Below are 14181 nucleotides of genomic sequence, written 5' to 3' on the forward strand. Positions count from 1 at the left end.
AAACGATTATTTGAAAGAGAAAGCAAAGTACTTCAAGCATATGTTTTCATTTTAGTCTTCTCCATCTCCACTAACCAAAGTTAATTTATATGATGAATATGAATTCAGAGGGCAGAAATGATTAAATATTAAAGCATTAGACCTCTCACTAAAGGTGTGAGTCACACACAAGTTATACTTTTTTTTGGAACTGGTTCGCCTTTTTCCCTTTATTCAGATATCAACCTCTCTTTTTAAACAAGCCATAGAAAGTTGGTTGCAATTTCAGTGTAATCAACCAGAAAAGACAAATAATACAACAAGTAGTGGTTCAACTAAAATATACTAATTGATTAAAACATTTTAAATGTTTAAAAAGGTATAATCTTTGTTAATTATATCATAAATATGACTGGTGGAGTTGTCACACATGGAGCTAAAACAAAAAACATGGAATTGTCTGCTCTACTCAAAATTACAACCAACTAATTGCAGCATTTCCACAAAAATGGAAGAGGCAAGTGGAAGGGGGGAAAAGTAAGGAACTTGTCTGTCTGCATTGTGGAATAGATATTGCTAGCTCCTGTACATATGTATAACATGGTTTTACATAATGTTTTTTACAAGTGTACTGACAAGTGAGTATGTTTACATGCACACTAATAATTTGATATTAAACTGATTATGGCAGTAGGCCGAGTATGTAAATACCTATGTTTATCTTAAATCGACGTAACGTCAAAAGACGAAAATGCTATGACATATTCATGGGAAATCGTTGTGTACTGTCTGTATTCCTACTGTAGCAGCATGGTGTAGAATATGAGACATCTCAAAGACACACATTAGCAAGAACACACAGTTACAAGACTAATATGAGTCATTAAGCCAAAGTATTTTACTGAGTAACTTTCTATTAAGGTATTTATACTTTTACTCAAGTATGATAATTGGTTACTTTTTCCACCACTGCTCGTTTGTCATTTGTTTTGTCAACGTTTTGTTGTCCAGCCCCTCTTGGAAAGAGGAATCATCAGAAGCAGCCATTGTAGATAATTATTTAGCAGTCTTGGATGGACAGTGCACAGTAACATTGCTCCCGTGATCCTGTAAAACTAGTACCAGCTCTGTTTTGTAAAGCCTACCTTCGACAGTTGGAACAAGGAAATATGGTTCCTGTCAGGCTGTAGTCTTTACAAAGCCAGGGAAAATGAGTCAACCTAAATATCCTGCAATTTCCTGGCAGATAGGAACATCATTGAGACAACGCCAGTAGCTGCATTGAACAAGGATAACCCTACAGTATCTACTCGCATGATCTGTCACACCCTAATCTGTTTCACCTGTCCTTGTGATAGTCTCCACCCCCCTCCAGGTGTTGCACATAATCCACATTCTCCCCTGTGTATTTACACATGTGTTCTCTGGTTGACCGTTGCCAGTTCGTCAAGTCAACCAGTGTTTTTGTTCTCAGCTCCTGCTTTTCCCAGTCTCTCTTTTTCTCGCCCTTCTGGTTTTGACCATTGCCTGCCGACCTGTACCTTTGCCCCACCTCCGGTTTACTGACCCCTGCCTGCCTTGACCTGTCTATTGCCTGCCCCTTTTGGACTATTAAACCATTTGTCAATTCGACGTTGTCTGCATCTGGGTCTTACCTTCATTCCTGATACGGTTGGTCGTGCAATCAGTGAAACACAAAGGCCACAATATTTGCTACAATAAAATGACTCCATAGACTTTTAGATCAGACAGCAGGCTCAATCAAGCAATGACGTCGTTGGCGTTACTCCCATAGTGAGAAAATACAGCTTTAGAGCATAATTATATCTGAAACACCTTCTCATCACTCAATCATGTAGGGAGGGATACATTGGTCGGCTAATACAGGACTAGTGAAAGAGTCAGTGCACTACTTGTGAGAAAAAAGTGTAATATTTTTATTAAGGTTTGCAGCACCCTCAGAACCCCGACTTCCCATGGCTATGCTATTCACTCAGTGTAATGAAAAAATGTCTAGCTAAATCTTGCTGCGCAATGACAGAAATTTGGTCTATGCCTTCTCAGAGTATAATATGTCTAGTTAAATGACTATGGTATATCAACTGGTAAAACTGTGCTGTCCAACTGAAATACTCCAATCATACATTGCCACCTAGTGGCATTTAATAGTAGCATCTTTGCAAATATCAAAAATCACACATGAATGCAGATAAAACATTTATTTGCAAATCATTTGTATATTTCTTAAGCAGTTCATGATCACTATAATTTTCACAATCCTTTATCATTACAGAGGCAGTCATTTGCAACAAAATATAATACACAACCTTCTGGAACACTGTGTAATGCACACATCTTAAAACAATAAATACAACATTTTAACAGGATTTTTTTTTTTTTTTCATGTATAGTTTGTGAGCTTGTTTTATTTCCCCTTTTTGCACGGAGAGCACTTGTGGAAATAGTGAGAGCAGTCTGGCTCAGCGCAGAGGTTATTATTAATAATAGTTTTCTTACCATTAAAATAACAACAAAACAAGTTAACGGTAATGTGGGAAGACTAGACTGTGTCGAGTACTGACGACTTCAATAGATGGAGTACTGCCAACTCAAGTAGGATGGACGAAACAGTGTGAGGGTAAAGTGAAGTTGCAAAACCAAGTAAAGGGAATTAACTCAGCGCAGAAAAAATTGATCTGTAACTTCTTTAACCAATAATACATTTTCTTCACTCATTCATTAAAGCATTCGCTCCTTTACAACAATATAAATGAATGGTTTCATACATTATCATTTGAAGGCTGTTGTATATATTGTACATACATTTGACAACCATATCATTATATCCTTTTTTCAATAATAGTGATGCCCCGGTTCATATAGGCAATCACATACATTTAAAATAAACAACTTAAATATCCAATCTTTCAACATATTCAAATAACTTTCTAATCTAGCAAACATATCACTGGCTAAACACAGACAATGGGAGAGTCCTGAGAAGAGCTTTCTGTGCTCTGTGCAAAGACATGGCATAGAGCACAGTAAAGAGGGGAGAGAGAGAAAAACAGTGAGGGAGAGAGAGAAAAACAGTGAGAGCGAGGAAGAGACAGAAGCGAGAGAGGGGGGGGGCGTGACAGAAGCATTGTTTTAATTTCTAAGATCACGCTTTCCCACTTCTGCCAGCATATTGTGTTTGCAGCCATGTTTTTGCAAGCGCAATGCTTTGTTATACTGTAGATGGGGTTACTAATGACGTTTATCAGGTTGTGAAAGAAACAGGTTATTACTGTGTATAGCTTTGCGGGGAGACCGAAACACAGTTGGCCTCAAATGAAGACATATTTGAACATATTGATATTGGCAATAGATGAATAATAAGTCCTTCCAGAGGAAGCATCTCAATGTTGATGGTTTTAATGTACTGTTTAGTCTGTGGTTTTGAGCAAAGGTGACGTTTGGGGCGGAGGAGTGGGGGGGGTGTGTGGGTTACATTGCACATTTGCCAGGTCTCCACTCATAGGTCACTATATAAAGGAAAAGGAAAGCATACATACATTGAAGGAAAAAAAAGTGAAAATATGCTGGTGCTTTTTAACACAACACTGCTTATAACAGGTTCTGAGAAGGATCATTAGGATCGAATGCTTCTTCTCAAGACATCTGTGATGACTGTCAACCATCTCCATTTCGGTTTCACCTTGATAAGAAAAATCATAATTCAGACAGCAAGAGTAGTTTGGTTGGTTGGCTACATCCTAGGTGTCTCATGTGCAGTAGCTAGCTGTCCCAAAACACATGGCACTGGTTGATATGTAAAACTGCTCATGACATCGTCCCTCTGCCTTCATTATTTGGACATACCTGCATGTCATTTTCTTAGTTGTGCTAACAAACACGAACACTCTTGTCATTTAACAGGATGTGCGCTGCACAAATGTAAAAGACAAAAACAAACAAATGTTAAAAGCTTGAATGTTTAACCCTTTCCAAACAAACGTCTTTAAACAAAGCGTTTACGGCTAGGTTGGAGTTGCTGAGGGATGGTTGGAGGGTTGAACTAGCCAACTCGACCCTAAAGCTCTCATCTGATTGTCAAGATTCAGGCCTAGATTTGTGCTTTTTGAGGAGGGTTTATGCAGCGGGTGAAATGACTGAGTACATTGAACGTCACATTTTCAGAGCCATGGAAGATTCTAGCAGACAAGGGGTTTCTTGTGCAGGTCTCTTCTCGTCACAGTGTATGAGAAAGCAGCCATGTTTATTTTTTAAAAAGGTGGCACCAAAGCGTCGGCTGGGTAGAAGATCCCAGGCAGCACTCTCTGAAACATCCCCTTCTCATGACACGACCCAACCTAAGTTTGTTAGCCATCAACAACGGCTCAGAAATATGACACGTTTTCATGAAGCTCTCTCCTCCCCATTCAGTGAGGCATAGGGAAGGGAGGGGAAAGGGCAACTTGGAGATTTTGCTGCCCTGCTCCTGTCCTTTGTGCTCTGACCAATACACACACCTCCTCATTCACAAATAGTGCATTAAAGCATACATCTTCAATACATATCAATATATTCTACAATATACACTACCGTTCAAAATATACTATAACATCAAATTGATCAGAAATACAGTGTAGACATTGTTAATGTGTTAAATGACTATTGTCTCAACGTCAACAGTGAAGAGGCGACTCCGGGATGCTGGTCTTCCAGGCAGAGTTGCAAAGAAAAGGCCATATGTCAGAGTGGACAATCAAAATAAATGCTTAAGACTGGGCAAAAGAACACAGACACTGGACAGAGGTAACTCTGCTAGAAGGCTAGCATCCCGGAGTCGCCTCTTCACTGTTGACGTTGCGGGTACCATTTAATGAAGCTGCCAGTTGAGGACTTTTGAGGCGTCTGTTTCTCAAACTAGACACTCTAATATACTTGTCTACTTGCTCAGTTGTACACCGGGACCTCCCACTCCTCTTTCTATTCTGGTTAGAGCCAGTTGGTGCGGTTCTGTGAAGGGAGTAGTACACAGCATTGTACGAGATCTTCAGTTTCTTGTCAATTTCTCACATCGAATAGCCTTCATTTCTCAGAACAAGAATAGACTGACGGGTTTCAGAAGAAAGTTCTTTGTTTCAGGCCATTTTGAGCCTGTAATCAAACCCAAAAATACTGATGCTCCAGATACTCAACTAGTCTAAAGGCGGCCAATTTTATTGCTTCTTTAAATCAGAACAACAGTGTTCAGCTGTGCTAACATAATTGCAAAAGGGGTTTCTAATGATCAATTAGCCTTTTAAAATGATAAACTTGGATTAGCTAACACAACATGCCATTGGAACACAGAAGTGATGGTTGCTGATAATAGCCTCTGTATGCCTATGTAGATATTCCATTAAAAAAAATCTGCCGTTTCCAGCTACAATAGTCATTTACAACATTAACAAGGTCCACACTATATTTCTGATCAATCTGATGATATTTTAATGGGGAAAAAATGTGCTTTTCTTTAAAAAACACCGACATTTCTAAGTGACCCCAAACTTTAGAACGGTATTCTTTATATAGATCTCAATGCTGCAATATACACTGATTGTACAACATATTAGGAACACCTGCTCTTTCCATGACAAACTGACCAGGTGAATCCAGGTGAAAGTTATGATCCTTTATTGAGGACACCTGTTAAATCCACTTCAATCAGTGTAGACGAAGGGGAGGACACAGGTTAAAGAAGGATTTTTAAGCCTTGAGACATGGATTATGTATGTGTGCCATTCAGACGGTGAATGGGCAAGACAAAATATTGAAGTGCCTTTGAACGAGGTATGGTAGCAAGTGCCAGGCGCACCGGTTTGAGTGTGTAAAGAACTGCAACACTGCTGGGTTTTTCATGCTCAATAGTTTGCCGTGTGTATCAACAATTGGTCCACCAGCCAAAGAACATCCAGCCAACTTGACAACTGTGGGAAGCATAGGAATCAACATGGGCCAGCATCCCTGTGGAACGCTTTCAATATGTCCACACCCCAACGAATTGAGGCTGTTCAACTCATTCCTAATGTTTTGTACCCTCAGTGTATATAGACTCATTCAATGAGTGTGTTTACACAGCATATGCGATGGAAGGCGGGGCATTTTTGGTCTGGTTTTGATAGCGGTGTGTGTGTGTGTGTGTGTGTGTGTGTGTGTGTGTGTTTACCGCGCTAGTTAGATAGCAGAGGAAATGTTAGCTTTGCGTTGGCTGCATCCGTCTTAGCGCAGCAGTGTCTCTCTGGGCTGCTGGGAGGTGGGGGCAGGAATTCCTCAGTCCTGCTGTAGCGTCTCCCTCCAATTGAAGCTGTGATTGGGCCCGTGGGTTAATGGAAGGATGGGCGGGTCCACCAGCTGCCACACCCCTGTCTCCCCCATCTCCTCAGCCGCACAGAAACCTAGGTAAGGAATCTATACAGGGAGAGAAGGAGAGATGGATGCGTATTGAGGGACAAACTGGTGTCATTAGAGAAGTGTGCAGGGGGGGCAGAGGCAGAGAGAGAAAGGAGGCAGAGAGAAAGGGATAAAGAGGGAGAAAACGAGATACATTAGAAGGGAGAGAGCAAAAGAAAGCGAGATAGAAAGCAAGAGATAGCAGATCAAGAGATGTCCTAAAGAAAGCATGCTGACCTTCCTGACCACTTGTACAAAGTCCTTGGCGTTCTGTGGGCTGAGGCCCTGCATCTGGCGAGTACATGCCTCCAGGGAGGAAGCATGGGCCACGATCAGCACAGTGTTTCCTGTGTGAGACAAGAGGTTACATACGTTTACATTTTTTGTCATTTAGCAGACATTCTTATCCAGAGCGACTTACAAGAGCAATTTGAGTTAAGTGCCTTGCTCAAGGGCACATCAACAGGTTTTTCACCTAGCCGGCTCGCGGATTCAAACCTTTCAGTTATTGGTCCAACGCTCTTAACCGCTAGGCTACCTACCACACATAACATGACTTACTTACAGTACATATCTACTACATATACACGCTAACTCACAAAAAAGTACATGGACCAGTGGAGGCTACTCAGAAGAGGAAGACCATCCTAATCAGTGAATTTCAGAAATAGATACAATTATATTCCCTTCACCAAGTACCTGATTAAAACACACTGTTTTACAATGAAGGTCTATAGTAGTCTCAACAGCACCCTCTAGGGTAGCACCATGGTGTAGCCGGACGACAGCTATTTTCCATCCTCCTCTGGCTAAATTTATTTCAATGGTAATCATGACGACTTTCGGCGCACGTCCTCCAACCAATCAAAGCTTTTTCAGTATGAACTGACATGTTGTTCATCCAATTAAAGAATTAGAGAATGAACCGAGTACTAAGCATGTGTGATTTAGAAGCTTGGTGAGTTGGCGACATTGTTGGTTAGATTGAGATTGGCATAGTGAATAGTTAAGCGTTTAAGATATTCAATTCAAATTAGTTTCTTCAAACTACAGGACATGAAGGTAAAGTATATATTGTTTTCTTGGTTTTATAACTTTATTTGTGTGTTGCGTTAGTGCCGTTTATAAAAAAAAGTGTGTAGCAAGTAGCTAGTTTAGCTACCAGAGTGCAGTTTTCTCTGCTAGAATTGCTGCTTAACGCTCACAAACAATGTAGTGGATTTTTTGTTGAGGAACCCTCATTGCCCACATCAGATGTTACAATGCTTTATTTGCTGAGCATATGGAAGTTTCTACTGTCTTCTTCTTTGAGACAAAATCAATTCAGAATGATTTGACAGCTTCCATCGCATAATCATAATAATAATAATGTGTCCTCCTCCCGGAGCGCTAAGAACCTTGGCGTGATCCTGGACAACACCCTGTCGTTCTCAACTAACATCAAGGCGGTGGCCCGTTCTTGTAGGTTCATGCTCTACAACATCCGCAGAGTACGACCCTGCCTCACACAGGAAGCAGCGCAGGTCCTAATCCAGGCACTTGTCATCTCCCGTCTGGATTACTGCAACTCGCTGTTGGCTGGGCTCCCTGCCTGTGCCATTAAACCCCTACAACTCATCCAGAACGCCGCAGCCCGTCTGGTGTTCAACCTTCCCAAGTTCTCTCACGTCACCCCGCTCCTCCGCTCTCTCCACTGGCTTCCAGTTGAAGCTCGCATCCGCTACAAGACCATGGTGCTTGCCTACGGAGCTGTGAGGGGAACGGCACCTCAGTACCTCCAGGCTCTGATCAGGCCCTACACCCAAACAAGGGCACTGCGTTCATCCACCTCTGGCCTGCTCGCCTCCCTACCACTGAGGAAGTACAGTTCCCGCGCAGCCCAGTCAAAACTGTTCGCTGCTCTGGCCCCCCAATGGTGGAACAAACTCCCTCACGACGCCAGGACAGCGGAGTCAATCACCACCTTCCGGAGACACCTGAAACCCCACCTCTTTAAGGAATATCTAGGATAGGATAAAGTAATCCTTCTCACCCCCCTTAAAAGATTTAGATGCACTATTGTAAAGTGGCTGTTCCACTGGATGTCTTAAGGTGAAAGCACCAATTTGTAAGTCGCTCTGGATAAGAGCGTCTGCTAAATGACTTAAATGTAATGTAAATGTACAGAAGCGCCGTCATAGGTTTGTGCAACAAGTTTCTCCATGAAGTTGAACTCTGACTTTGTTAATTCTGAGATGTCCAGACTGCGCACCTTGCTCATTTGACACAAAAGTATCCCAAGAAACGTTCCTGAATAAAGCCCTGATCATCCACATTACCCGACTATAACTAACAACTGCGAGCGACAGCTGATGTCTGTGGTTTCGTCCATTTGCCATGTGACAAAATGCGCTGTCAACCTCTTAAATGGATGGAAGCTATCAAATCATTCGGAATTGATTTCGGCATTAAAGAGAAAGACAGTAGAAACTTCCATATGCTCAGCAAGTAAAGCATCATCACTTGTTGCCCAAACCTAGGATGGCGCTTATGTAATGGAATGCATTGGCTATTTGTATTCACAAGCCTGGTCCCCTCCTGTTCCCTGATTAAGAGGGGATGACCACTCCGCTACCAGTGTCAACTCTCTCCTGACATGAACTGAAGCCATGTCTCATGGATTCACTGAATTTTTCCTGTCCAAGCATTGTGAATAGGCCTGTCAATGTTCTCTCATTACTGTATGTAGAGTCAATCACATTCACAAACACAATCACTTTATTACACATCAATGTGATTGTAATCCTTGCTTGGACTAACTCATTCTTAGCTATTTTGTACAGCACTGAAGCCTTTGAACACACCTCATACCCACATTCAATCCCTTCCCAACACTGTAAGTAGCCCTCTCATTCCTATTCCCCATAATAATTCATTATAAATGTCTTAGGTTCAAATCATTTTTGAAACACAGTCTTCTTCGTGTGGTCTGTGACTATACCGTGGTTCTCTTATACTCCTCCATTTTTGAAGTTACCAGCCTCCATTGATGTGGATACGCACACACTAACTCAAGAGTTTAGGAGTCAATCAGCACTTGAGGGGATCATCCCGGGCGATTAGTTGCACAGATTTGCTAATCTTGACCACATCATGAGTAGTTGTTTAGGATGCAGGATGATTTGTAGATCAGGGATTCTGCACAGAGCCTTGCTCAGGCCCATCCTCTGGAACACTGAATATGTAGCATAGTGTTACTTCAGTGACTGTCTAGTCTGCTTTGGTCCATCTTACCCAGGTTTTTGCACTCTGTCAGAATCTCCCTGGTGACCTGGAAGCTCCGGCTGATGTAGGCGTCATAGGACTCTGACACGCCAAGCTTGCTGATGGGAATATGAGGTCTGGAGGAGAAGAAGAGAATAATCTGTTAGTTACACTGAGCCCTGTCTTCTGTAGCTCAGTTAGTAGAGCATGACGCTTGCAACGCCAGGATAGTGGGTTAGATTCCCGGGACCACCGTACAATAAAATGTATGCAAGCATGACTATGTCACTTTGGATAAAAGCATTTGCTAAATGAAATATTCAGAAAATCCTTATAATGACACTGTATAACATTTTTATTGCTGGCTATTTTCTGTTTACAATGTATTTTCACCTGACTGCAACACTTACCAAAGAGCTGCAGTTAGTTTCAGAATGGGTAGCAAGGAATTAGTTAGTCCTCAATATTTCCAAAACTAAAGGCATTGTATTTGGGACAAATAATTCACTAAACCCTGAATCTCAACGTCTCGTAATGAATCATGTGGAAATTGAGCAAGTTGAGGTGCTTGGTGTAACCCTGGATTGTAAAATGGTCAAAACATATTGATACGACAGAAGCTATGCCTTCTTAACAACACCATCAACAAGGCAGGTCCTACAGGCCCTGGTTTTGTTGCACCTGGACTACTGTTCAGTAGTGTGGTCAGGTGCCACAAAGGGGGACTTGGGAAAATTGCAGTTGGCTCAGAACATGGCGGCACGGCTGGCCCGTAAAAGTACATGGAGAGCTAACATTAATGATGTGCATGTCAATCTCCCACGGCTCAAAGTGGAAGACAGATTGACTTCATCATTACTTGTTATTGAAGGAGATTGACAAGCTGAATGTACCGAGCTGTCTGTTTTAAAATTCTAGCATACAGCTCGGACACCCACGCATACCACACAAGACATGCCACCAGAGGTCTCTTCACACTCCAAGTCCAGAACCGAATATGGAAGGCGCAGGGTACTACATAGAGCCATGACTACATGGAACTCTATTCCACATCAGGTAACTGATGCAAGCAGTAGAATCAGATGTAAAAAATAAGCAGGTAAAAACACACATGCATACGCAAACATTGTGATATTGTTGTATGGTGGTATTACATTTTTGGGGGTTGTGAATATGTGGTGGTGAAGGGACGTTACAGTGAGGGGGAAAAAGTATTTGATCCCCTGCTGATTTTCTACGTTTTCCCACTGACAAAGAAATGATCAGTCTATAATTTTAATGGTAGGTTTATTTGAACAGTGAGAGACAGAATAACAACAAAAATCCAGAAAAACGCATGTCAAAAATGTTATAAATTGTTATAAATCAGAAAGATTTCTGGCTCCCAGGTGTCTTTTATACAGGTAACGAGCTGAGATTAGGAGCACACTCTTAAAGGCAGTGCTCCTAATCTCAGTTTATTACCTGTATAAACGACACCTGTCCACAGAAGCAATCAATCAATCAGATTCCAAACTCTCCACCATGGCCAAGACCAAAGAGCTCTCCAAGGATGTCAGGGACAAGATTGTAGACCTACAGAAGGCTGGATTGGGCTACAAGACCATCGCCAAGCAGCTTGGTGAGAAGGTGACAACAGTTGGTGTGATTATTCGCAAATGGAAGAAACACAAAAGAACTGTCAATCTCCCTCGGCCTGGGGCTCCATGCAAGATCTCAACTTGTGGAGTTGCAATGATCATGAGAACGGTGAGGAATCAATGATCTCAAGGCAGCTGGGACCATAGTCACCGAGAAAACAATTGGTAACACACTACGCCGTGAAGGACTGAAATCCTGCAGCCCCCGCAAGGTCCCCCTGCTCAAGAAAGCACATATACATGCCCGTCTGAAGTTTGCCAATGAACATCTGAATGATTCAGAGGACAACTGGGTGAAAGTGTTGTGGTCAGATGAGACCAAAATGGAGCTCTTTGGGATCAACTCTCTCGCCGTGTTTGGAGGAGGAGGAATGCTGCCTATGACCCCAAGAACACCATCCCCACCGTCAAACATGGAGGTGGAAACATTATGCTTTGGGGGTGTTTTTCTGCTAAGGGGACAGGACAACTTCACCGCATCAAAGGGACGATGGACGAGGCCATGTACTGTCAAATCTTGGGTGAGAACCTCCTTCCCTCAGCCAGGGCATTGAAAATGGGTCGTGGATGGGTATTCCAGCATGACAATGACCCAAAACACACAGCCAAGGCAACAAAGGAGTGGCTCAAGAAGAAGCACATTAAGGTCCTGGAGTGGCCTCGCCAGTCTCCAGACCTTAATCCCATCGAAAATCTGAAGAGGGAGCTGAAGGTTCGAGTTGCCAAACGTCAGTCTCGAAACCTTCATGACTTGGAGAAGATCTGCAAAGAGGAGTGGGACAAAATCCCTCCTGAGATGTGTGCAAACCTGGTGGACAACTACAAGAAACGTCTGACCTCTGATTGCCAACAAGGGTTTTGCCACCAAGTACTATGTAATGTTTTGCAGGGGTCAAATACTTAATTCCCTCATTGCAAATAATTGTATAACATTTTTGACATGCGTTTTTCTGGATTTTTCTGTTGATATTCGGTCTCTCACTGTTCAAATAAATCTACCATTAAAATTACAGACCGATCATTTCTTTGTCAGTGGGAAAATGTGAAAAATCAGCAGGGGATCAAATACTTTTCCCCCTCACTGTATATGATGTACTATTTTACGTGGCCTGCGTAAGAGTAAAGCAAAAAAACTGGCTAGGAACTGCTCTGAATCAGCCGTTATGGGGAGCCTAGCTGTGTGGAGAAGGCACTTTTTGTTTCCTTAAGTGTCCTTGCATCAACAACCTTTGAAATGTTTGAATCCTTTATGATGCCATGTTAGTTGTGGATTCAAATAAAGTATTTCAGGTGTGTGTATGTAGGTTCTGAGGTACTGTACCTGTAGGTTGTGTCCACACTCAGGCTAGCAGCAGCCATGTCAGTGGGAGGGATCCAGGCAGGAAGAGAGGTGCCAGACACCCACTTGGTCCACTCAAACAGACCAGGCTCTATACGGATCTTAGTCTTCCCCTCCTGCTGCAGGCCTGTGGAATAGAATAGAATAAAGTAGAATGGAATAGAATAAAACGGAATGGAATACAATAGAATAGTTCATTGTAATCCGAGGAGGAAATTCTTTGTTCATCAGACTGATGATTGTGGTGGATGGTGATGATATTGATCAGGACATACCTCTGAGGATGTTGTGGGCAGTCTGGACACAGCGCAGCGAGGGAGAACAGTACACAAAATCTATCACCGCTTGGCTCTCCAACAGGGCTTCACCCACAAGGCGGGCCTGAGTGGAGCCGAATACTGTGATTGGACAGTCTTTGTCGTAGTCTCGGAAGCCTCCACTTCTTGTTGGCAAACTAGACGGCATGTTGAGGTTGGAGCGAACATATCGGCCTAGAGTTATGAAAGTAAAATAGGAGGCAGACTGATTATCATAATACAGTATGTAAATTAGTACTACAGTAAAGCATATCTACTATTCAATCCAATACATTTCCCCCTATATCCTATCTACTACTGACCTTTAGCATCAAAGCACTGAGTGATCCAGTGTTTCCCAAACACTACATCCATCCTCTCACCATGGCGACACACAAACAGACTCCTCTTGGGAAGACATGACTGAGTGGTGGGCCTCAGCATCTGGAGAACACAGTTCCATTACACAATTAACACACCGTTCATACACTGTTCATAGCCATTATTAAGTACTATTATTACTATTATTCAATCATGTCTGTACATAAACATTTGAATTCTATTCAGAGTAGAATAAGCAAGGTTGTACAGCCTTTAGTAACCTAAAAAAATGCATTGTGATTTTTAAAAAAATCAAAAATGTGTTATTTTGTGCCAAATCATTCAGTGTAACACAACTACCTGGACAGGTGGACAGAGGACAGTGAGGCTGGATGGATCTCCAGGGTCGTCAAGAAAACGTCCGTCCAGCTGTCCATCAAATAACAGGCCGCCCACTGCACCCCCAGTGTTGGACGGGGAGGCTGGGTTGCTGAAAGAGTGAGATCTTGGGAACAGATATACAGAATCAGGAAATTAACTTAAACCATATCAAAAGTAACAACGCTCTTTTAAAATCGCTACGTTTTGGAGCAGCAAAACAGCAAGCAGAAAGGAAAGGGGACAACTCTACTGCATTAAAAACTCACTTATTTACAGAATCACATCCATAGCAAATCTCTGCCCATTGAGTATGAAGCCTTCCTCTACTTACCCATGGAAGACCCAGGTGTCACACTCATCTGCCCGCCTGACATAGTTCTCAGGAAGCAGTCCAGGTAGCCCAGTGCCCAGAGAGGTGCCATAGACCCAGCCCTCGCTGGCACTACTCTGCTCCACGGGGGTCATGAAGATAAAGTCGCCAGGAGCCAGCTCTAGCTCGTCCTCGTTCTGGGGCACGTATGGGTACATCACACGCAGCGTCTGGGGTTAGGGGGGGGGAGGT

At 42.6% G+C, this 14181-nt stretch overlaps 1 protein-coding gene across 1 annotated transcript in view; it reads right to left on the reverse strand.

Moving 5' to 3' along the window:
• Positions 1-2183: 2183 nt before the first annotated feature.
• ubash3ba (ubiquitin associated and SH3 domain containing Ba) overlaps positions 2184-14181 on the reverse strand; it is a 46092-nt gene continuing 34094 nt past the window's right edge. The window contains exons 6-13 of the mRNA XM_029670076.2: positions 13951-14159; positions 13599-13743; positions 13241-13361; positions 12897-13112; positions 12604-12748; positions 9673-9779; positions 6637-6746; positions 2184-6417 (exon numbers count right to left, since the gene is read on the reverse strand). Of these exons, the coding sequence (XP_029525936.1) occupies positions 6280-6417; positions 6637-6746; positions 9673-9779; positions 12604-12748; positions 12897-13112; positions 13241-13361; positions 13599-13743; positions 13951-14159 (1191 nt within the window). The 3' untranslated portion in view covers positions 2184-6279. The remainder of the gene's footprint in view (positions 6418-6636; positions 6747-9672; positions 9780-12603; positions 12749-12896; positions 13113-13240; positions 13362-13598; positions 13744-13950; positions 14160-14181) is intronic.

Source organism: Oncorhynchus nerka, linkage group LG10, assembly GCF_034236695.1.
Source record: "Oncorhynchus nerka isolate Pitt River linkage group LG10, Oner_Uvic_2.0, whole genome shotgun sequence".
Lineage (NCBI taxonomy): Eukaryota > Metazoa > Chordata > Actinopteri > Salmoniformes > Salmonidae > Oncorhynchus > Oncorhynchus nerka.